Genomic DNA, 24,329 nt, shown 5'->3' with positions numbered 1-24,329 from the left:
TACATCATCCCAGCCAGGGCTTTGTCTACTCAAGGATTAAAAACCTCCAAGGAGGGACAGAGACAGATAACACTTTTTGGTAGGCTACCATTTAGTAGCATTTAAGCCCTGATTTTTCTGGGGTAACACTGGATTTGGCAAAGTTACCCACATTTAAGAGCACCAGCCCACTACTTCCATACGCTGGTGGAAACACGTCCAGACCATGAGAGTATTTAAAGGGGCAGATTATGGTCACAGATGACTTTTCAAGCACGAAAGTTTCCTGGAAATGGATAAAAACAAAATAATACCAGCACCACCACTGACAATTCTGGTATTGACATTTATTTTTTTTTTAAAAAAGGCAAGAAAGGATACATACTTTCACTAACTGGAAATGTGTACTGCATACAAGTTACATATTTGAAGGAATACGTGCATTATAGGAACAAGTATCAAAAGGGTTTTTCATGGTGTGATGCCATGGGGGACCTGAGATTCTTTAGCAACTTGGCACAATTGCTATCAAATATACTCAAAGAATATGGCATCTTGGGAACCAGAATACATCTAACACCATGGGCATTCAGGATGCCTTCACTACATGACACGACAGGAACTGGACACTCCCGGGCAGCATAGGTTATCAAAGACGCTCTTAATACCACAATGTCTCAGAAATCAAGATGCCCCTACAGCATGGTGCCAAGGATATCAAAGATGTTTGAATAGTATGGGCCCAGGGATATCTCTACCAATATGCTTGTGCTTTGAGAACAAAATAGAAGGGCAAAGCAGTCAGCGAATAGACAGTTCCCATAGATCATCCTTAAATTAACTCTTCCCTGACTTGGTATTTTAAGTAACATATGTATAGCATAAGGGTATGTGTATGTGCATATATACACACATACATGCACACCCTTACGTATAATATATATAAAAAGCTAAAGTAAAGTTTACAAACAAACTCAAGTTGATCAAGCGTCAAAGACCATGTTTTCAGTGGACCGGGGCTGGTAGCAATTCACACTTTATATACAACGCCTGGATTGCTGCATAAGCCTCTCCAATGAATCAGAAACACGAAAGCATTCGGCCAGGCTTGTTTCCCAGGTAAGCCTTCGGTGAATCAGCGTCTCCCTAAATATCATCTTCAGTGGCACGGTGGGACCAAGAACGGCTGCGGATGAAATATTCAAGGGAAGGACTCCTGTAGCCATTTTATTCTACTGTAAAATGAAAGTCCAGTGCACAGTTACTGATCCTGTCTAACATTGCTTAACCCTAAGAAAAGACCAATTGCTCGTAGGTCTTCTGGAAATGGAAAGGGTCACGTTTGCCCCTGGTATAATGTCATGGACTTCAGCAGAGTTACACCAGGAATGAACGTGATCCGACTGCCACGCGGTCTTTATTTGGTCCTTTTTCATCCCACAGTCTCAAAACGCTTGTGCCAAAGGTACGCTACCCCCCTCCCCACTGCAAAGAAGACAGAAACAGGCCCAGAGAAGTGAAATGCTTGCGGGGGGGGGGGTCATGCAAGAAGCCGGAAGCACAGCCTGGCGAGAAACGCGGCTGCCTGTTTCCTAGGCCTGTGCGCTAGCCGTTCAGCTCTTCCCCTCCCACCCTCCCACCCCTTTACCAAAATAAGACTATATGGCACTGCAATGCTTGGCAAAGGCACACAGGCAAACCTCTAAAGCAAATGCACCAGGGATAGGCAACGAAATTAGGACAGACTATCTCGAGAAGGGAAAAGAAACTCTCGTTATTGTTCTTAAAGCTGTCTTCTTCCTTCCTCCCTCTTCTTTGCCCACTGCAGTCCTCTGTAAAGTGTCCATATCCACCCAGCAGGGGCAGAGGCCTCCTCAGACCCTTTCCTTGTGCTTCACATTGGACAGTTTGACGGTTTCCTGCTCCGTGGCTGGTGGAGGACACTCGTCGTGGCACCCGATCATCAGCTGGTAAACCATCACTCCTCCGATGGCCCCAAGGAAAGGGGCAATAATTGGCACCCACCACCAATGCTTCCCAGTACTGAAAAACACAAGACATTGGAAGATGAGGTCTAGATACTATAGGATCCACCTCTGGGGCTGGGATAACCCAAGCTCCAGTCATCTTGGAGTGTATACGTGGATTTTCAATGGGGCAGTGCTTTCCACGTGTCTCAGTGAAGACGGGACTGCAGGCACCAAAATCACATGGGCACATCTGGAAACTTTGGCCACGAGGGCCAACAGCGATGCAGGAAGCTTCAACAGCAGCACGGCTCTCCTGGGCCTTTCTGGAGCCTCATAAGAGAAGAGAGATTTCCTAACAGAAAGCACGCATGCATCCGCGTGGGTGGCTGTTAGTGTTGTTCTGCCCACATCAGGATTATCCCCTGGGAAATAATCCAAACTTTGCCCTGACCCTTTTCTTCCTGTCCAATGCTCAATAAAAGCCACCACTGAGTCTTGAAGTTTAAGTTTGGGGAACGCCTGCATTTCTCATGCCTCCTCCTAGACTTCCTCTTTGGTTGTAAGGCCAGAGTACCAGCTCCGAGCTCCAGAAACAGCTCAGCCTTGGCTGTGTCTCAGCAATCTGCATCTTTTTAAAGGTATTAAAGTGACCCAGAGCTGCTCCAAAACTGACTTCCAGAAGTCACACCTGCTTGGGGGAGTTATTGTGGGATCAAGACACATGGTGACCATAATCCAATCTATGCAACACATGCTTAATGCAGAAAAGACTTACGTGAATACTTCGGAGCCCCAGCCAGCAATGGAAGTGAACAGGCGAGGCCCAAAGTCCCTAGCTGGGTTGACGGCGTAGCCAGAGTTGAAGCCCATGGAGGTCCCAATAACGAGGACCACAAAGCCGACGGTGAAAGCCTCCAGGCCACGTGGGACAGGGTTGTTGTAGGGATCCACAATAGCCAAGATGCATACAATCAGGGCTGCAGTGCCAATGAACTGTCGGGACAGAGAGGGAAAGATCCATGTTTTAGCAAAGCCTTCTAGCTACCACGTTCCACTGCCAGACATGAACAGCATCCAAACTGGGGAATACTATAGCACCGCATGGGATCGCAGCCAGAAGAGCAAGCCCAACCCTGGCAAGAAGTGAGCAATAGCCTTCAGGGAACATCAGGAGCAAAACCTGCCCCTTTCTCAACAAGGCTACTCAGTGCTAGAGACACGTGGGACTGGCGGCTGTCATCAGTGTAAAGCTGCATTATCAGCAGCAACAGGCAGCAGAGAAGTGGTACAGCAAGGAGGACATCAAACAGTCCTCTACCAGCCTGCAGTGACGGCGATCCAATCTCCTTTTGCAACATGGAAGGGCGACTGCTGCACCATTGGGATGAATCCCCTGGTGCTATTCTTCGCCTTGCATCAGTAACAGTGGGAAAGGGTGTTTCCAGCTGACATTCAACCCTGTGCATCCATGACCAAGGCTGCCGCAGGGGCACAGGAGGGTGCAGAGGAGGAGGCTCTCACCCCAGCAGTCCTCATGTGTAAAGGGCACAAAGGAAGTCATAGTCGCCCAGGCAGGGGGAGGGAGGACAAGGAGGATGTCTTGCAGGTCAGCAAGGGGAGTGTGCAGACCAGATGCTCAGTTTTGAAGAGGACCATGAGATGCACAGAGGTGCCAGACTTATTTGGAGATCACGGGTAAAGAAAAGTAATGGCAAATGCCTAATTGGCGGGGCTGGGACTCCTAACTCCCTTAGGACCAGACTGACTGAGGTATTTAAGTGCCAAAACTGCAGGGGGACTGACAAACACCCCTAGCTCCCACGGACTTCAGTGGGCTCTGAATCAGGCCAAGTGTGGCTAGACCTCGCCCTGCTGGGAATGAAGGAGCATAAATCTTTTCGGCAGAGAGAAACAGGACTTTTACTCAGGTCTTGCTCTTGCTGCTGCCCTCAAGCAAATCATCCACCTGAACGTGGAGCATCCAATCCACGCTTCCTCGCCTGTCCCAGCTCATAGACTCGAGTTGGGATGCTGCGTTCACTTAAGCTGCGAGCCTGGCTACTGTGCAGTGAGGACACAAGATAAACCCTCTAAGTGCTGAGAGTCCTCCAGTGCCTTCCCACAATTCCTGGCTGTGCCCAGAAATGTTATCCCAACCCTCATTAGGAAGCGATGGAAAGGCTCTCCTTGCTCCTGCGCAAGGTCCCATGAGATATAACCTCCCCCCCAAAGCTCAGTTTTGCACGCAGGTACGTGCAGCACCAGTGAGGCCACTGTCACTTGCAGTGGCTGCTCACACCCAGGCTAGCTTAACCCAGGTAAGTGTGCAGTGAAGACGTGCCCCGAGACACTGGATCTGTTGGGAGGGTCCAGCAGTGGCGGCACTGTTTATGTGAAGATGCCACTTTTCAGAAGAGGAATCACATCAAAGTGCTGCTTGCCAACACTCATTAAGCACCTTCTGGGGCTTGTGGACTGAGTAGGGGTCTCAGCATTAGTGTCTGGAGTGACTTGTGAGTACTCCTCGGGGCACACAACTCTTTGTCTGCCTCCAGGTCTAAGACCACCCACTGTTGCCTGTACTGACCGGTGCATTCTTGACGTCTAACCCACTGAACACCACCAAAGTCAGTTCCAGGAAACTCAAGTTTCATCCTGAACCAGAAATTATTTCCTACAACCCGATCAGATGAGAAGCCCATGATTGTCCTTTAAAAATGTTCCTCCCTCTCCCTAGCTCTTACCTGGTCAAAAAATCCATTCACTACATCCAGATGCTCAGAGGGATATGTGGCAAAAATGCCGGCAGTGGCATTCTGTCCTGATACCAACAGCTTGTTTTGGCCAAAAGCCCAGATGGCGTCTAGAGTGGAAAATAAGGGGTGGGAGGTCAGTCAAATGTGTTCAGCCTGGCCATGCAAGAGTACAGCGGCATAAGAAAGGATGCACGTGTTCAGATGCTTCGTCTTCTAACACACTTCTAAGAAGTTGTCTAGCCTAAAAAGCTAAGGACATTCAAGCAATGGAAAAGACGACCAAGAAAAGCTGTAAAATCTCCATCGCTGGACAAACACTTGGCTGGGAGGTGTTAGATGGGGCTGGAAGAGCTATGATCCCCACCAGCCCTGTTTTTCTGTGACTTTGGTGGAGTGCCCATCCTGAATCTCATCAGGCCCCATAAAACTAGACAGAGGTAGTTAGCCATGTTGGCCTGAAATCAAGCAAAAGGCAAGATACAGATGCCCTTCATAGACCAACAATAACAGACCAAGCTGCCGCGTACAAACAGGCACTCAGCAATCGTGAGCTACAAGGGCTCCATGTTTTACTCCAAACTGGGCACGTCTACACGAGATGCTAACTGCGCAGTAGCCGAATAATACTGCACAGTAGCACGTTGCAGCACCAACAGTGCTAATGTGCTACTGCATGGTATTATTAAGCTACCATGCAGTAGCGTCACTGAAAAGGCGTTTGCTGGCGCTACCGTGCAGTAACTCTGGTTATTGTGCATTTATTTAGTACTGGGTTAGACAAGTCCTACCTAAATGCATAGTAACCACTAAACCACGTCCCCACTAAACTGCAATCTGCATATACTCAGCCGAGTCCGTTGAGACCATAAATCATTCAGACACCATACCAAGACGTCTTAGTATGAGCGTCCCATAATGATACAACAGTTCCCACATTTCAGATCAGCTCCTTCCAGCTGGATTTGGAGGTGATCGCAGACCAGAGTCTCTCTTCTCAGACAGAAGTGCCTGTTGACTTGGAAGGTAATTGGGTGCACATGTATCAGAGGACAAAGTCTGGCTCAAAGGGTCCCTGCTGATCTTGAATAAAAAGTCCCGTTGATTACTGAGACTGATTTTGCTGAAGTTCATTAAGCACAGCTGACAAAAGATTGTTGTTATACACAGGTTACTTACAGGCCTTATCAGCCACCTGGTCCTGACTGAAACCCACTGCCTTGCTAAATCGGAGAAGGAGGATCATAAATTCTGCACAATACTGATTGCTTTAGCTTGTTTCCGTAGCACAGTGATCTGCTGCCCTACTGCTAATCTTTGTTCCTGCTTCTCCTTGGCCGTGTAAAAGGAAAGGCGTTAACTATATTACATGCTGACTGTTGCCCTGCGTACTCTGAACAGGAGCTGAGAGCGACAGAGGCCAGGAATGAGATTTCTGCTGATCTCTGATGGGTGTTATACTGCTGACCTATTAATTGCAGCAAAACTCAGAGACAAGGGAACAAAGGTCACCCTAACAGATACAGGCATAAACTCCAGTGGCTGAAATCAAAGCTGGACGAACTCAGAGCAGAAACGAGCACCCTTTTTTTTTAGCAGTGAGGGCAATTAGCCTCTGAAAGAATTGACCAGAAGTTGAGAGAGAGATTTCTTGTGATGGAGCATCCAAGTCAAAAGAAGATGCCTTCCTAAATGATCAGCTTTACTTCGAACAGGGAAGTCCTATGCCTTGCATTATACAAGTGGGTTACAGCGCTACCTATGAGTAGCACTCTACGGCTATGAGTAGCGCACGTAGTGATGAGTTATGGGTCCTAACTCTGGTCTGGGGAGGCTTGATCTCAAAATTGCCCTGGGAAAGTTAGAGCCACCCCAGAGGAAACTCAAGAACAGTCAAAAGCCAAGCCAAGCCCTGTGCCCACTTACCATAGTACAGGCCGAAGACGATGCCTGCTCCTAGGAAAGCCCCCAGGGTTTGTGCAAGCGCATAAACCGGCAGCTTAATCCAGGGCTCACGAGCCAAGAAGCACATGGCAAAAGTTACCGCTGGGTTCAAGTGGCCGCCTGTGAAAGAGAGTTATCGTCAGCGCGTTTCGCGTACAGGATTCGCTCTGCGCGGGAAGGCCAACAGTTTTGGGGACTTTTAGGAAGCAGCACAATTGTAGGGCGTTCTGGGGCCGTGTATGTAACACCACCCCATGGGGCCAGATTTCCTCCTGGGCAGAGGGTCCACACACCGCTCTACACGACTGACATGCGACCGATGCTTCGGCAGCCTGTTGTGGGACGGATGTGTAACGCTGTTTGTTGGAAGGGATGGGCCAGTCCACCCACCCGCCTGGAGGGGTATCTGAGAGGTCATCCAGCACTCAATTCATCTAAAACTACATTGGATAAAGCCCTTGAAAATGTACTATAGGGAACCGGATGCCAGAGGCAGGCTGGGATACTCTAGCAGGTCTTATCCGTCCCAAATCTCTACAATGCAGGGAGGTTCCCACCAAGAACGAGTCAGTCTGTATACCTGTCCACTCCTGAATACACGAATCTGTCTGTCTTCACCCCTCCCCTTATATCATCATCATCATCGTGGCATTGTATCACTTATTAAAGTGATAGACAGTGACCAGGGGCCATTGACTTCTAGCCCACGATAGTCTTTGCTTGACTGTCTCCTGGAGCCAACCAAGGGCTTAGACCCGCTGCTGCGAAGCTGGGAAGTGGAAACCCCCGTACCTGACACCTGTCCTGCGATGAGGATGCCAAGAGTCACGGCAAAGCCGAAGGCCAGGTTGACCGTCAGGAAGCCTCCGTGGGTCCCTCTGCTGAGCACAATCTGAGCGACGGAGCCACAGCCAAACATCTGAAAGAAGGGGAAAAAGGGAACGATATCATCCTCTGGGTTTTCTGCCATGGGTAAATGGCTTACATGTCCACATCATGCACCCAGATCTCCATGGGACTCTTCCAGTGGGAGATTCAGGCATCCTACTCCCTTATTTCCACTTACGATTGTTGCAGCAGCAGCACAAGCAATGCTAGCCCCAGGCTCATTATCCTACATCTCCTTTTGGACCAGTGTCTAAACCTTGCAGTTCTTGTGCTGGGAAAGCAGAAGCTGATCATACAGTGCACGTATTGCCCCTAGGCTAGCACCACCTGTCCCACCCGGAGCCATGACCCCTTTCAAAACCAGGTCTTTTCTCCATGGGGTGTCGGTGCAAGGCAATCCATGCAGCTGATACTTCTGAAGCTTGTTCTCGGGATTGTGATTTATGAAGCTCCTACCCAGCTGGAGGTTGGACCACAAACATCATCAGGGCAAGGCTGGGGTGGTGTGAGAGGTGCTGGTGGAAGGGCCTCTGCAATGGCTGAAACACAAGGGCCAAGCTCGGCACACGAGAAGCTGCGTCTTGCACATGCACCGGCAAGCTTAATGCTTCATTTTGCCAGGCACCGCTACTAGCCTGGCTACCGACAGCGGCATTCCTGACACCTCACCAATAACACCCGCCTCCAGGCTGGTAGGGAGTTGCTGTTTACCTAACCACTTTGGCCTTTTCTTCCCGGGGTGGGGCTTGCACAGGACTTCGGGAGCCACAAGTTGTTTGCGCAGAGTGATAAGACTTGTTTGCTCCTAGCCGAAAAAAGACACGTGCTACAACTTCAAGGATGTTTGCTCAAGGCAAGCCCTCCTTCCCAGGCCACGGCTAACAGCTATGCTTCCTACTCACTAGCCAGGCAGCCTGTTGCAAACGATGCTGTCTCTCCCAGACTTGTGTCTGATTCTCTCTCCTCACCCCCGTGTAACCCAGGGCTGCCTCCTCATCCGAGAGGTGGGCTCCACAGCCCCCATCCTATGTCTGACTTCCCAAACTTCAGAACCAGGATTGAAGGCTGGTCCCCTAATGAGTCATAGAGAAGCCAGGACCTCCAGAAGTCATCTAGTCCAGGGGTTTTCACCCTTTTTTCATTTGCGGAGACCCCTACAAAATTTTTGAATGGAGGTGCAGACCCCTTTGAATGTTAAGCGTGGGGATTCACATACTTTTGATTGATCATCATCATCTTTTAGTGGGCTCCTTAGACATAATCGGTGGGGCCCCAAGGGTTCATGGACCTCAGGCTGAAAATGACTGATTTAGTCCAGCCCCCTGCCTGAGACAGGATCATCCCGGTCCAAACCATCCCAGACATCCATCCTCTAAGCCAGCGGTTCCCAAACTCTGACAGACTGCGCACCGCCAACTGAAAACGAGACGAGCTTACGTACCACCAGCAATGTTTTCAGTTCAGCCTTAAGTATCACCAGCGAATTTTTGTCATATATAAGTAATTATAATAAATCCATTATTGCGCACCACTGACAGGTTGTCTGTGTACCACTGGTGGTACCCCTACCGCAGACTGGGAACCGCTGATCTAGACTCTACATTACCATTTTATCAGTCCTCATCTCTGCCTGTGTGTTTCTATGGCTCCATCGCCACCGGCTCTGAGCAGCTGCGTGATGACTCTAGCTGGCCACAGCATGGGAACTGCCTCTTCTCTTCTCCGGGCATCTCTTTAAATGACTTAACGGTTTGGTTGTACTTTCTGTAGGACTCGCCATGCTGCACCTCTCACCACCCCACTACTTGGCTATCTGGAGGCGGCGCTCAGCGGGCATCCCCTCTTGCATACACAGCGTGCACCTCTGTGCACAGCTATATGCCACTTCCTGTTCCCTAGTTTGGCTAAAAACACCCCTCATTTTCAGCCCTGAGAGCCAAGCCACAGGACCGCAATTCCAACCCGGGTATCCCATCCCCGCCCATGCAAGTGGCAGTTGGTGGATTAGCAATAAAGTAAACTCTGCACCTTATCCACGGAGGCGGGAATGATCAGATGGGGCTGCGGGCTGACTCACTGGATGGACAACATCATGCCCGTGTCTCCCCGCACCCACATGACCAACAACACGGGGCTAGGAGGCAGATAAGGAAACAAAGGAGCCTCTGTAACACAGCAACAGACCACTCGATGTCGGGACTGAGATCCCCCGCGGGTAGGTGGAACCGGAACTGTGTGTCATAGACCCTGCACCACTGACACCGATTCTCCTGGAGTGCTGGAGCTTTTGGATGTGTGGCTGCCTCATGAAGCAAGGGTGTAGCTGTGAAATGGGCTCAGGAGAGTCTTGAGAGCAAGCAGCACTGATATACTGAGCAGGAGCCCTTTCCTTTCCCTTCTCACACTTTAATGGCCTCCGAGATGTCATACATTTCATAGACATCAGGGCTGGAAGGGACCTCGGGAGATCATCGAGTCCAGCCCCCCGCCCAAAGGGCAGGAAGTCAGCTGGGGTCATAGGATCCCAGCAAGATAAGCATCCAATTTACTCTTGAAGGTGTTCAGTGTAGGTGCTTGAACCACCTCCGCTGGCAGACTGTTCCAGACCTGGGGGGCTCGGACAGGAAAGAAATTCTTCCTTATGTCCAGCCTGAAACGGTCTTGCAGGAGTCTGTGACCGTTCGACCTCGTCATCCCTCGGGGCGCTCTGGTGAACAGACGTTCCCCCAGATCCTGGTGGTCACCCCTGATAAACTTATAGGTGGCCATCAGATCACCCCTGAGCCTGCGCTTTTCCAGGCTAAAGAGTCCCATGGCTCTCAGCCTGTCATCGTAAGATCTGTTTTCCTGACCTCTGATCATGCGTGTGGCTCTCCTCTGGACTCTCTCAAGCTTCTCCACATCCTTTTTGAATTGTGGAGCTCAAAACTGGACGCAGGACTCCAGCTGCGGCCTCACCAAGGCCGAGTACAAGGGGAGAATGACGTCCCGGGATTTGCTCGAGAAGCATCTATGGATGCACGCCAGCGTTTTGGTCGCTTTACTAGCCACAGCATCGCATTGCAGGCTCATGTTCATCTTGTGGTCAATGATGACCCCAAGTCTCTTTCTTCTGTAGTGCTATCCAACGTAGCACTGCCGAGCCTATAAGGGTGCTGCAGGTTTTTCCTCCCAAGGTGGAGGACCTTGCGTTTTTCGGTGTTAAACACCATCAGGTTCTCGTCGGCCCATTTGCTGAGCTTGTCCAGGTCAGCCTGGATCACCCGCCTGTCTTCTGGCGTGGATGCTTTGCCCCAAAGTTTGGTGTCATCGGCAAATTTGGCCAGTCCACTCCTAACTCCAATGTCCACATCGTTAATGAAGATGTTGAACAGTATTGCTCCAAGGACAGAGCCTTGAGGGACCCCACTGGTCACAGGGCACCACGATGAGTGACTGCCATCAATCACAACCCTCTGGGCCCGACCACGGAACCAGTTTCCCAGCCAGTGGATCGTGGTGGAGCCAAGGCCACAACTGGGCAGTTTGGCCAAGAGGTGATCATGGGATACCAGATCAAGCTTTTTTGAAATCAAGATATATGACATCAATCTCTTCTCCCTTGTCCAGGTGATAGGTCACCTGGTCGTAGAAGGAAATGAGATTGGTCAAGCAAGACCTACCCGCAACAAACCCGTGCTGGCTATCCCTTAGGATGTTGGCCTGGGCCAGTCCCTCAAGGATGGCCTCCTTAATAAACTTTTCTAAGATCTTCCCCAGGATAGAAGTCAGGCTAATGGGCCTGTAGTGAGCCGGATCCACTCTCCTCCCTTTCTTGAAGATCGGCACCACATTGGCCTTCTTCCAGTCTTCGGGCACTACACCAGAGCGCCAGGAGCTCTCGAAGACCCATGCCAGAGGCTGGGCTATGACGCTCGCCAGCTCCTTGAGTACCCTGGGGTGCAGGTTGTCGGGGCCGGCTGACTTGAAGGTATCCAGCTTCTCAAGGTGTTCCTTCACGAGGTCAGCATTTATGGAGGGTAGGGGATCCCCATCACCCAGATCTCCCTGTCCCATAGCAGGCATGGGCATCCCGTGTGACTGATGAAAGACTGACGCAAAGTACCTATTTAATAGGTTGGCTTTTTCCTGGGCATCAGTTGTCAGTTGCCCCATCTGGTTTAGCAGGGGTCCAACATTGCCCTTGCTTTTCCTCCGGCTCCCCACATATCTGAAAAAGGACTTTTTGTTGTCCTTGATGCTCGAAGCTAGTTGGAGTTCAGCTGCAGCCTTGGCTTTCCTGGTTTGCTCCCTGGAGGACTGGACCAGCGCAGAATAATCCTCCTTGGAGGTGAATCCCGTTCTCCATTCTTTGTAGGCTTTCGTTTTTAGCCGCAGAGGTCCGCTAGGTCCCTGGAGAGCCAGGGGGGCTGCTGTGCCTTCTTGCTGCCTTTCCTCCGTGTTGGCATAGATTTAGCTTGTGCACTGAGGATCACTCCCTTGAGAAGCAACCACTCTTCTTGAACTCCCATCTCCCTGGGGTCACGGTCCCTGAGGGCCTGACCGACTAGCCTCTTGACCTTGTCAAAGTCGGCTTTTCTGAAGTCAAGGACTTCTGTGTTGATGACTGACTTGCCAGCTTTACGGCAGATGGTGAAGGTGATCAGCTCGTGGTCGCTGTCACCCAGCTTCCCATCGATCACTAGGTCGCCGATTAGGTCGTCCCCCGTAGCCAGTACCAGGTCGAGCAGCGCTTTGCCTCTCGTTGGCCCATAGACTTCTTGAGTCGGGTAGTGGTCATCCACGCACGAGAGGAAGCTTTGAGACCGCTTGGATTTTGCTGAGTGATCTTCCCAGGAGATGTCCGGGTATTTGAAGTCACCCATGACCACCAAGGTCCTGAAGCAAGCGGCCTCAGTCAGTTCCCAGGCAAACTCCTGGTCAAGCTCAGGACTTTGAGTGGGAGGTCTGTAGTAGACTCCCACCGTTGTGTCCCCTGTGCCGAATTCCCCACGAATTTTTACCCAGAGGGTCTCTAGCTGTCCATGCCGGTCGCCAACATCAGCTTGCAGGGACATGTAGCTTTCCTTCACATAGAGAGCTACACCCCCGCCCCTTTTGTCAACACGATCCCTCCTGTACAGGGTATAGCCCTCGATACCCGTGGTCCAGTCATGGGTGGAGTCCCACCAGGTCTCCGTTATCCCAATGACATCGTATTTCTTTGCACTGAGCAGGAGAACGAGCTCGTCCTGCTTGTTGCCCAGGCTCCTGGCATTAGTGTACAGGCAGGCGAGTGTGCCCTTGGGGGCTCTTGCCTTGCCCACAGATTGTGCCAGGGCTGAGGCAGGGGTGGGCTCCCTTAAGTGCCTTGGTCTGCTGGCTTTGCAAGGGTTGCTCAGCGGGCCAGCCGTGGCAGTAGTCCCCCCATCCCCCAGCGGGCTTAGTTTAAAGCCCGGTGGAGCAGGTCAGCCCGTCTGGCTGCGAAGAGCCTCCTCCCCAGGGGAGAGAGGTGGAGGCCAGCTCTTCCCAGCAGCTCGCTGCCTCTCTCGCCAAAGAGCAGGCTGTGGTCGTGGAAGCCAAAGCCTTCCCAATGACACCAGCGCCGCAGTCTTTGGTTCACTGCGTGGATCCTCCTCTCCCTCCTCAGCCCATAGCCCGAGACTGGGAGGATCGAGGAAAACACCACCTGAGCTCCCAGACCCCTAAGCCCCGCTCCCAACTCCCTGTAGCGCCTCATGACCTGGCTGGGGGTGCGCCGAGCCGTGTCATTGGTGCCCACGTGAATAAGGAGCATGGGATAGTGGTCTGTGGGCCGGAGGAGCTCTGGGATGCTGCTGGTTGAAGGCTGCAGCTGGCTGCTGTGCCCCTTTCTTAGATCCCCCAGTTCAGCTGGAGACCATGGAAAAGCTGTAATGCCATGAATGCCTTTTTATTCCCCGTAGCTTATTCTGATTAGGTCAGTATGTAGTCTTGTGCTTCAAGAACCTGCAGATTAGCCCATAGATTTTCCCCGTGTTTCCTCCCGTAGCTCTTCCCTTAACCTGGAGGAATTTCAAACTTGCCATTGTGCAATGTGCCGTTGCCTCCCAAATCCCCCCAAACCTGGCAAGACTTCATATGTCTGGTGAGCTCCCATATGGCTCAGTTCAGTTACAGCTTTGGGGCATTACACTGGTGTGAGACTGGAGGAAAACTGGACCCTTGCAGCATGGAAGAGAAGGCAGCAGGGTGGTGTGCAGGGCCTAATTCTGCCCAGTCCCCAGCAGACAAGGCAGTATGTTGACCCTAGCACCTTCCTCTACACACGCACTCGCCTCTTAGGGGTGTTCAGCCTCTTGGACTGGTTCCCAATTGCATTCCCTGTAGCTGAGTCAGTGAACATTTCCTTGTTGCATAGTTGGCTCTGATATGAAAGGCGGGCCAGATCCTCACCCCGCCTAAATCAGCATCAAGCTGCCTCCAGATAGCCAAGTGGTGGGGTGGTGAGAGATGCAGCGTGGACAGTCCTACCACAGAAAGTACAACCAAACCGTTAAGTCGTTTAAAGAGAGAATAGGTCACTGCACAGATGTAATGAAGGTGGTGATTTTGTGCAGGTTGGTATATGCATAGAGAGACGCACATCATAATGACTATATGTAAATATACCCAATAAAATTCTGCTCCTAAAACTGCATCATCTATTGTCTCCCAGTCATGCTCTTAGACTGAGCTCACCATGACTTGGACTCCAACAAGAGTCCATAGCGTGTAGCGGGAGCATAATTACAACTGTCGGTTGCATGAATCAGGGGAAGGAAAGTTGTCCGGCCTTTACTACCACCTTGGGCAACTGCCAGCGTCCATTACTTCTCCAAACCCCTGCACATTTGGGGCTTGATTGGCTGATCTTCCAAGGTCTCTTCCAGCCCTAATGTCTATGTCTGTGAAATTCTTTGCTCACCATCCTCTCCGTAAGATTTGGATGGAGGATGCATTTGAACTAGTGTTACATACGTTGATTTAGTTGCACCACTTTAAAATCAAGATGAGCAGCTATTTGTAATTGCATGCATCCATTACAGCATCTCATCATGGTCTTGAGCAAACAGATACCCCAAGCTAGGACAGATGTAACCTTCCCCAGTGTACTGGGTAAAGTTACCCTACCATAGGGGTTTCCGTTGGATCTCTGCTATTCTTCTATACTACCATACAAGTCATTGATACCAGTGTAAATATGGCATCTGCCCAGGCCTTTCGCTTTTTGAAAAATGGGAGTTTCTGTCCTTTCGGGTTACAGAAAAAATGAGCTGCTTATAACTTTATGATTCAGAGACCAGAAAAGCAACAGTAAGATCACAACAGTTTTCATCCAAAAAAAAATACTGGAATTGTTTTAAGAGGATATCGCGACTGATGGGGGGGGCTACAATGAGTGTTTTGAGTGTTGGGGGTCCTTCGTCAGCAAGTGAATTAAAAAAGAAAACAAACTCACACATCTTGACGTCTACCCTAGCCAAATTAAGTGTTTCCATGGCATAGGTAAAATGAAAGCCTTTGTAGTTTGGTAATCCATACGCCTTTACCAGGCTGTACATGCAATTAGCTGTCCTTTTCATAGGCACTTCCAATTTAGCCAGGCACAAGCAAGGGTGGCTGATAGAGGGGATGTGTAATGTAAGGACTGTGGCGGGCCAGTAGGGGGTGCTCCTGTGTTAAGCCCCCCACCTCCCTGCACCCGACTACCTGCCAGGCTCCGAATGTCTCCCTAGGGGCGCCTCACGTCCGGCCAACCCCCTTCCTGGAGCACACTCGCTAGCCTGGGGGTAACGTAGCTGCCACCACCCTGAGAAGGGACTGTCTTAGCCCAGTGTCCTCGGGGAAACACAGGCCTAAAGTCCTACGGGTACTCGACCCAGTACAGGCACTTGGGGCACTTCCCCAAGTTGGGGGCAAAAAGGAAAGTCTCCCTTAGTCCGCAGACATAAAGGGTCTCTTAGGCATAATTTAGACCCACCCCTCAACAAGTCTCCTCCACCGGTCACAAAGGAGAACTTTATTGGTTACAGGGGTGGGGTGAAAATAGGGTACAAGATTAAGCAATATCCTAGAAATCCTAAAGAGCAAACAGCCTGGCTGAGGTAGCCTTTTGATCACACATCTGAGTTACTGCCAGCTAGATATCTAACCAGATCTCGAGTAGCTAACTCACAAGCATCTTCCAAAGGCCGGTGAAGTTTCCCCTCCAGAGGCAGGCGTTTCCTAGCTCATGAGTTATGGGAAAGAGAGCCCGTTTCAGATGGTAAAGCTCCCCTGAGTCCCCCACATGGCTGCTGCCCCCTCCTCCTGGGCAGTCCTAACTTATATAGCCCCTGTGACCTCATTTACCTGGTCCAATGGAGGCCAGCTCCAGTTGGCTGTCGGCCAACCAATTTGAAATACATCACCAGTTGCCGGGCAGATTCCAGCCCACCAGGTAGATGCCCCTCACCCCAGTGGCTGATGCCAGTCACCTAGGCAGAGGGAGCAGGTCCCCCCCCTCAGGACTGCAGCCAGCTCAGGTTACCTAAAGAGACCGGCTGAGGTGTGACTCCTCTGTGCTGGGCCCATCTTAATCTCATTGTCACAGGGCAGAGATTTTGGGGAGAAACCAAGGTGGCTTTCTGCCACAAGGACTATGGAGACCTACTTCTGTGCCTCTGGCTAGCTCCAGCACACTTGAGATAGCAATCAGAAGTCACACTTGGTAGAAATCCCTTAAGGAAACGCCACCGGACCAGGGCTCCCACAGGGCTGGCGATTGTATTTTATGCCCCTTCTGGTATGTGGAAGCCCTGCGGTCTTACCGTTACGACCTCAAATAAAGAGACTGTAATAAAGGACTCGGCTGCAGAGCATTACAATGAGGCCCAACAGGTGTCTGCTGAGTCTCTGAATGCGGGGACCTGCCCATGTGGAAACATGGGATTGTTTCCAGGCGGCGAGAGCTTTCCACGGATGTCGGCGGGCTGCGGCTTTCAGAGCTCCTCGGCACCCGGTTCAGTCTCGTGCTGTAGATGCACCAAGGGCCGACTCCCGAAGTGCGGGGCTTGCATGCTGCGGTACGCTGCCCAGCCTCTGAAGACAAGAGAGCACCTTTGTGCATGTTTTTAACCCAATAGCACCAGAAGCAAGCGCTGGTGGCTTGTTTCCCCTGGCACTTCAGTTTACCCTAAGTTTGATAAACCAGGAGAAGTCAGGTCCGTACTCCCGCCAACTCTCTCCTCCTTTGCTTTGCAAAGTGTTGAAGGGATGTTGTTGCTGCGATGGTCCAAGAAATGTGCAAGGGGCAAGAGCTGTTGTGGGTGAGACCTTTTACTGGGGTTGGGATAGAGACAGACAAGCTTTTGGGGGCCCTGGTGCCCTTCCTCCAGCCTCCAGAAAAGCAGACGCAGCTGAGCTAAGGCCGCTAAGTCAGAAGTATCTGCTTCTCTCCCAGAGACCTGAGGAAGGCGGCCATGATACCCCAAAGCCTGCCGGTGCCTAGCCCAACCATGCAGTAGGTCCCATAAAAATACCACCCATAGCAATTCTTGTTTCTTGCTTTACACAGAAACTCACGTGTCTTGTCTAAACACGGGCATCTCATATTGCTGAGCTACCCCCAGGTATAAAACACACGGCGTTGTGATGAAAGAAAGGCCTGAGACAGACTGGAAAGATCCAGGGCTACTTAAGAAAGGTGACAAAGGACGCTGGGAAACGAAGGACGTGAGCAAACAGTGAGGGAGACATTTCATATGTTTCTAAACAAGTCTGGAGAAAAGGGACTGTTTGCACACCCAAGGAGGGCTGCTGTTGCTTTGTATAACCGCCAGCCTTAGCCTTTCTTCCCCCTGTTGATGCCTTTCAGCGGCAGCACAAAACAAGCCTGCACGTGTCTGTCCTTGAACTTGGACAGACAGTCCCCAGAGCTGGCTGATGGGGAAAGTGCTGCCCCACGGTCAGGACTCAGGAGGAACGTGATTGCCCCGGTAATGACTCCCCTCCTCGGCCGCCAGATACAGCGGGCTTAGGCAACGAGCCTCGTCGCAGCAGGGCACGCGGAGCTGGCTGCTGTCAGGCTGGCTTGGAGGAAAATGACTTGTGAGCAGAGGCTGAGGGGACTGGGCTTGTTTAATCTGGAAAAGAGAAGACGGAGAGGGGATTTGATAGCAGCCTTCAACTACGTGCTGCAACGAGGATGGAGCGGGGCTGGTCTCAGTGGGGGCAGACGACAGGACAAGGAGCAGTGGGCTCCAGCTGCAGCAAGGGGAGTTGAGGTTGGATATTAGGAGAAACTCTCACGAGGAGGGTGTTGAAGCACGGAGACAGGCTCCCCAGAGCAGCGGTGCAGTCCCCATCCTTGGAGGTGTTTAAGCCCAGGGTAGACAAAGCCTTGGCGGGGATGATGTAGCGGGGGCTGGTCCTGCTTGGAGCAGGGGCTTGGACTAGATGTGACTCCTGAGCTCCCCTCAACCCTCATTTTCTGTGATTCCCTGATTCTATGAAAAACCACCTGGATCATACAGCCTACTGCTTGGGAAACTGCACGTCTCGGGCCGCGGGGCTGAGCTGTTCTGGTCGTGCGACTGAGGGCGATGGCAGGCAGGATTCAAACCCTGGGCTGTGAAAGGCATGAGGCTGGGAGGGGACAGGCCTGCTGCTTCGTAGCCGAATGCCTCCTGCATCAGCCTCACAGCTGAAGCCAGCTGAACGCAATGCAAAGGACGCCTTGGATGGCGGATTGCTCCCTTCACAGCTTCCTTTCGCCCTAAGCTACTCCCAGCCCCACGAAGAGGGTTGCTCCGGGGCAAACGCAGACCCAACCTGTTCCAGGGCAGCTTTTGGATCAGCTCAAGCAGCACGTACGCAGGGCCTGAAGCAGCCACCCCTGCACCCGGGGCATTCTCCGATGACGCGAGTCCCAGGTGCACTTTTCTGCCCCTTGCTCAGAAGTGAACGCGTCTCTTCAAAGTTCAAATGCGCATCGATCGACAGATCACCCGAGCCATTGGATCGCCCTGATCTCTCCTCCAGCAGGGCTGCAAAGAGGACGGATTTGCAGGTCCCGAGGGGATTTGCAACGGCTCTGCCTGCATCACGCTCACCGACAAGCCCACGGTTTCTGCACGGTTGAAAGGTTTACCCAGAGCCCGTGCAGCGGCACAAATCTCGTGCTGGAGGTCTGCAGAGAGCCGTGCTGGACAGCAACAGCCTGTGTTATCAAAAAGGCTATTTATGTCCTCCTCCCTTCCTGAAGCGAGATCGCTCGTTCAGCAGGGATCTCAAGCAAACGCCTTCCAGGCTGGGGAGACTTCATTCCTGTTGCGAGCTCAGCCACAGGCTTTCCTGCAAGAGGTTTTGGTCAAGCCACTGAGGCCTGGGTTGTGCTTGAGGGAAACAGCGAGGGGGCCAGACGGCAGCAGCTGGTTTCTTTGGACCTTCGCGGCCTGCTTGCAATGAGAGAAAGCATGCTTCCCCGCCTCCAGGGGAGGGCTGGGGGTCTCAGCCATGCACGTGAGAGGCGCTGAGATCCTGAAAGCAGGGGGAGCGGGCTGTCCCTGCTGCATCACTAAACGACTTCCTTTTTTGCAAGAGAAACCCAAGGCAGCCGGGTCTCTGCTTTGCAGGCCTGCCGAGCAGGTCCTGTACGGAGCTCCTCCATTGTCAGGAGTTGCCTGGTGTCTAAGTGTAGGACGGGCTGTAATGGGTGGAATCAACACCGCTTTACTGTGATCCATAGGCCCTATACTGCTGGCCAACTACAGGAGATTCGCTCTTCTCCCTGCTGCTTGCAAGCTGTCACAGCGTGGTCTTTTATCAAGACAGTCCTGTTTGAAGAAAGATCAAGGGAGTCCAGTTCTACACGCCTCTTTGTTCCCTCCGGGTATGTATATGCCAGTGAACCCTCGTTAATCCAACATGCTCAAATCAATTAGAAAGGCAGACTTTCATAACAGCTAGATACGCCTCTCAAGGATACAAAGGCTGACATTTTCACTAGCTCTGGTATTTAAAACCGCAATCAGTTCCAGCAATAAAACAGACAAGACTTTTTTTTCTTTTAATCTGGGTTTAAAAAATAGCCATGCTTCTGGCATGTCTTGAAGTAGCTGCTTTAACTTGGAGGTTTTCAATCTTTTTTTTTTTTCATGTGCAGATCCTTTAAAAAGTGCAAATGGAGGGGCAGACCTCTTGGCATTGGAAGTGTGGGTGCTCACATACGTCCCACGGATCATCGTCATTCTTCACGGACCCCTTAGACACAGCCTGCAGGCCCTCGGGGGTCCACAAACCACAGGCTGAAAACCTCTGCTCTAACTATATGGCAATTATTTTTTGCAAAAATCTTGTTGGTCTAATAAAAGATATCAGCTCTACTATGAGTCCATATGACATACAAAAAATCTATCCAATGTTTGCACCACTTTATTACTGCCAGTAAGGGTCACTCTTGATGCAAAGAGGAAAGCAAGAAAATAAGGAAGAGTGTCAGAAAATTTAAAGGCAGAATATCCTATTAGTGCATAAAGTACAGAAGCATTTTTATTATTATTATTATTATTATTATTATTATTATTATTATTAGGGAACCTAGACATGGCTTACAGCTTCCCTGAGCTCTGGTTGTGCCATTCTTCCCTTGACCAGAATATTAAAGTTAGAAAATTAGGAAATTAGACGGTTGAGGGAATTACACCTCTTGGCTTCTTTTGCTAAATGAGTTCCCTGATTATTTATGAAGCTAGGGGCTTTTAATGTTCAAGTTCTGTGTCCCTGTCCAGATTTTTGTACCAGGCACATGCCTATTTGTTGCAGATGAGGCAGATCACTGAAGGGGTTTGCAATTGTTTTAGGCATATAAGAGGCAGAGTGTCCTGATGATTATAGCAGCAAAGCAGGGGGGATCTTGATTAAAGATTCGGAGTTTGTGCCACTTTCCAGGGGTGTCATAAACCGCATATATTCCAAAGAGCAATTCGAAAGCAGCTGCCCAGGGTAAGAGTATGATCCCGCTCCCATTGACATCTAGGCAGATTTTTCCCTAAACTTATTCTCAGTACTAATTTTAGGATAGACGGGGGCAAGTTCATCTAACTCTCAGCCTTATAAATGAGGACCAGTTAGTAAACCTGGGGTTACAAACATGTACATGCATGCGCACACACACATGCATGCACACACGTGTGCACACCCACACACACACACATTATTAGTGTAGCCCTCTCCTTAACGTCCCCCAGTTAGTAAACCTGGGTTTACAAACACATACATGCACACGCGCACACACACGTGCATGCACACACATGTGCACACCCACACACACACATTATTAGTGTAGCCCTCCACTGAACATCCTCCAGTTAGTAAGCCCGGGTTTACAAACACATACGTGCACACACGCACACACACATATGCATGCACACACGTGTGCACACCCACGCACACACATTATTAGTGTAGCCCTCCACTGAACATCCCCCAGTTAGTAAACCCGGGTTTACAAACACATACATGCACACATACACACGCATGCGTGCACCCACGTATGCGCACACACACATTATTTCTGTAGCCCTCCACTGGACATCTGCAGACTCACAAGTGTGCCGGCACGCATTCACACTAAGGGAGGCCATCTGTTGCTCAAAGCAGGGGGGTGAGAAAGGACTAGACCAGCTTTGTCTTTGAGCCTTACATCCCAGGCAAACTTTTTTTTTTTTTTTTTTTGCACGGGTCCGGGAAGCACTGCAATACCAGGTCAACCAGCAAGAGGTGATCTGGGTTTGAGAGCAAACTGCAGAGGGGGACAGGTAGATGGGGATTCGGGAAGGAAATCACCAGCCTATGAGGGTCAGTTCCTGCCTCTTCTTTAAAAGCCACAAAATCTTGGTGCAAGTAATTAAGGGCAGCCTCCGATGGTGCTTATAATCCAATAGACAGGGAGGGAAGAAACAGCCTGGGCTACACCGGTGCTAGATCTCCCCCCAGATTCCCGGGGCTCCAGGGCTCCCCACGCCCTGAGCAGAAGGTAACATGAAACATGTCCAGACCCCGGGACCTGCCTACCCCCCTCCAGTGCAAACCCCTTCCTGGGAGGACCTGCGCCAGCTCTTATGCAATTGCAACAAGCCCTTTACGAAGGAGTCGGGTGTCCTGTGCGCGCCCAGCTCTAAATGCACCGTAGCACTTTTTGCTAATCCCCAGCAAAGGCCCACGTCCAAACCAGTGGACCGTGAAGCTGTTACCCAAGGGATCCATCCTGCTGCCCCCTTTCCTTGGAGGAAGACCTGAAAGGCCATTCATTTACTCATATTATCGTGACACAGATTTTCCCGAGGTGGTCAAGGAGTGGCATGATCTAAAACCCCCTGAAGTGAATGAAAAGGCTTTTATGAGTTTCGAGGGCTTCTGGCCAGGGCTGTGTCTGAGCAGCTGGTAGCACTCGGGTTTCTGTCCCTGCTCCACAGGTAGAAAACAGTCTTTCAAGGAGCACCTGCCTGCCTTTCTCCCGCAAGATCCCTCCCAAGGAAATCAACACCTCTTGTTTGCAGATAGTTAGGGCTAAAGCTGGGCTTGCTGCCTATCAGAGCCCGGCCCCGTGGCATACGCAGCTTGCTCTTGGGGGGGGCAGTGCATTTTACCGTCTCTCTCAAGCACAGCCTCCGTCTTGGATCAGGCCCCTGGGTAGCACCTCTGCCCTGTCTTCCCACTGATGCCAGCTTGCTGGAAGCATGCACAGTTATATCCAGCTTCCCCCCCTCTTCCAGCCACAGAATAATTTCCCCGCCAATCTGAGAGGGGTTGAACCAGAGCAATTTGGACAGATGCACTTGCCCGGGGTTGATGCAAAGGAGGTTCGAACCGGATCTAGCACCTTCTGGACAAACATGAACTGATGCGTGCGGGAAAGCCTGCAATCCAGATAAACTGCACTCGCCTACGGCAGCTGCCTCCCTCCTTTAGCAAATCTGGACAAATCAGCATGGATAAGCCAGGAGTCCCCTGCTCGGCCCCCCCAAAGAGTCGACCCGCTCTACCGTCCAAAACGGCCACTGAGTTCAGCGTGAGCCGGGAGCACTCTGCTTTTCCACGAATCGGGGCCTTTCTTTAGGTACCAAAACGCAGCTCGCAGGAGCGGAGGGAAGCAGGGCTGGAGGGGACTGCAGGACGGCACTGATCCCGTCCTCTGCTTGAGGCAGGATCAGGCCAAACAAAGCCATCCTAGACCAGCGTCTCTTCTTAAAACTGCACAAACAACTCTCCCCCAAACCAACCAGACTCACAACCCCGAGAGCCCCATAACCAGCCAGAGGCAAAGCAGGGGGGCAAGGCACTGCCAGCGTCCTGCTGCAGCTAGGACAGGAATTGCTTTGCTGAAGTACACCTGAGAGATGCCAGGCAGAGCGCCGAGCCCCCTGCTACGGAGGAAGGCAAAAGCCCCCACAGTCTGTCTGGCCACGGGGGAACTTTCCTTCCGGATCCCGTATGCCTCCATCAGTGTGACCCTGAGTGGAGATGCAAGACCCTCCAGCCAGGAACCTCCAGCTTTCAGTCCCAGAAGGAAAACCATCACACCCCTATCCAAACCCCCAAGAAAACCCTCTGATACGTATAGCAAATTCCTCCCCAGCCCCATGAGGCAAAGATGTGAGCGCCTAACTCTGCACGCTCAAATCTGAGCTCATCGGCACTTTGCCCTTGGCATCCCAGCAGGAAACAGGTGGGGAGGGGGGGGTTTCTGTCCTCTTTTCCTTTGAAAACTGCGATGGGCGACAGACAGGCCCTGCCACACGGGTAAGAAGCATTCGGGACCCCTGAAAACCATCTCCCTGTATTGCAAAGAAAATGATCCTAGAGGAGGAAGAGAATTCCTCGCTGCGCAGGGTCGGCGACGCTCGGGGTGTTTTAGCGCCAGCTCTGGCGCACCTTCTCGCCCTGCGACGGATGCTCTAGCAATTGCTCCTTGAGCTTCTGCTCTCCTGCGAAATCCTGACTCGCTTGCCCCGAGCTGCAAGGCACTCGGAAACTCCCGGCTTTGAGAAATGCTTTCACAGCACTCGGGAAAGTTTTGCTACGCCAGCCCCCACTGTGGGGTACGGTTCCAGGGTCCTCTGGCCACTTCCAGCTCCGGGGCCCCGTTGCATCTGAGCTCAGCCCTAAATTTGTCCCCTTACAAAGTATCCGAAGAGATGGACTTACCACTAGGACCAGAGTCCCCAGGCATTCGGCCAGTGCCTGCCTCAGGAGCTTGCTCCGGATCCTCAGCAGCCCATCGATTCGAGAAAGAAGCTCCTTTTGCCTGCCCATGGTGGCTGGGATCTTGCTCTGCTCTGGCAGAGAGGGGCTGACTCCTTTTCAGCTTGATATGTGGCTGGCAGACCTGGCTTTGCTTATAAATAAGTGGAGATCTCCCTGACACACCTCCCCTCCGTAACCCCACCCTTTCCAGGCTCTCCCTTCAACTGCAACTTTTTTTTTCCCTTCTGCCTAGGACAGAGTGGGCGGCTTTCTTTTCATTACTCACCTACCCAGCAAGTACCCCGAGCCCCTTGCTTTGCAACACATCCCGCTTGCCTTGTCTCCGGGGTGGCACATGCACAGTGGGCCGTCGGACCCCCGAGCAGCCCCCAGACACAGCCCATAAGCGTGCACAGGCAGCTTGCAGAGTTCATGCCAAAGCACAAGGATTTTTGTCTTCTTCCCCCACCCTCTCCCAGCAGACTGCAGCTTTGCAGCTCGGTTGTGCCCTAGGCTTAGGAGCAGCTTGACAGAGATTTAATCGCTCTTGTAGTGCAATCGGGGAAGA

At 51.5% G+C, this 24,329-nt stretch overlaps 1 protein-coding gene across 1 annotated transcript; it reads right to left on the bottom strand.

Annotated features, from left to right (window-relative positions):
• Positions 1-311: 311 nt before the first annotated feature.
• On the bottom strand, positions 312-24,120 carry AQP3 (aquaporin 3 (Gill blood group)). The gene is made up of 6 exons (XM_090037608.1): positions 23,723-24,120; positions 7,439-7,565; positions 6,629-6,766; positions 4,694-4,812; positions 2,725-2,942; positions 312-2,022 (listed from the first exon to the last, which is right to left on the bottom strand). Exons 1-6 carry the CDS (start codon positions 23,828-23,830, stop codon positions 1,854-1,856), a joined length of 879 nt encoding a protein of 292 aa, XP_089893734.1. The 5' UTR covers positions 23,831-24,120; the 3' UTR covers positions 312-1,853.
• Positions 24,121-24,329: the final 209 nt, after the last annotated feature.

This window comes from Crocodylus siamensis, chromosome 3, assembly GCF_052110815.1.
Source record: "Crocodylus siamensis isolate JL-2025a chromosome 3, ASM5211081v1, whole genome shotgun sequence".
NCBI classification, from domain to species: domain Eukaryota; kingdom Metazoa; phylum Chordata; order Crocodylia; family Crocodylidae; genus Crocodylus; species Crocodylus siamensis.
Note: the sequence above shows the minus strand (reverse complement) of the source record. Positions and strands in the feature narration are given on the sequence as shown.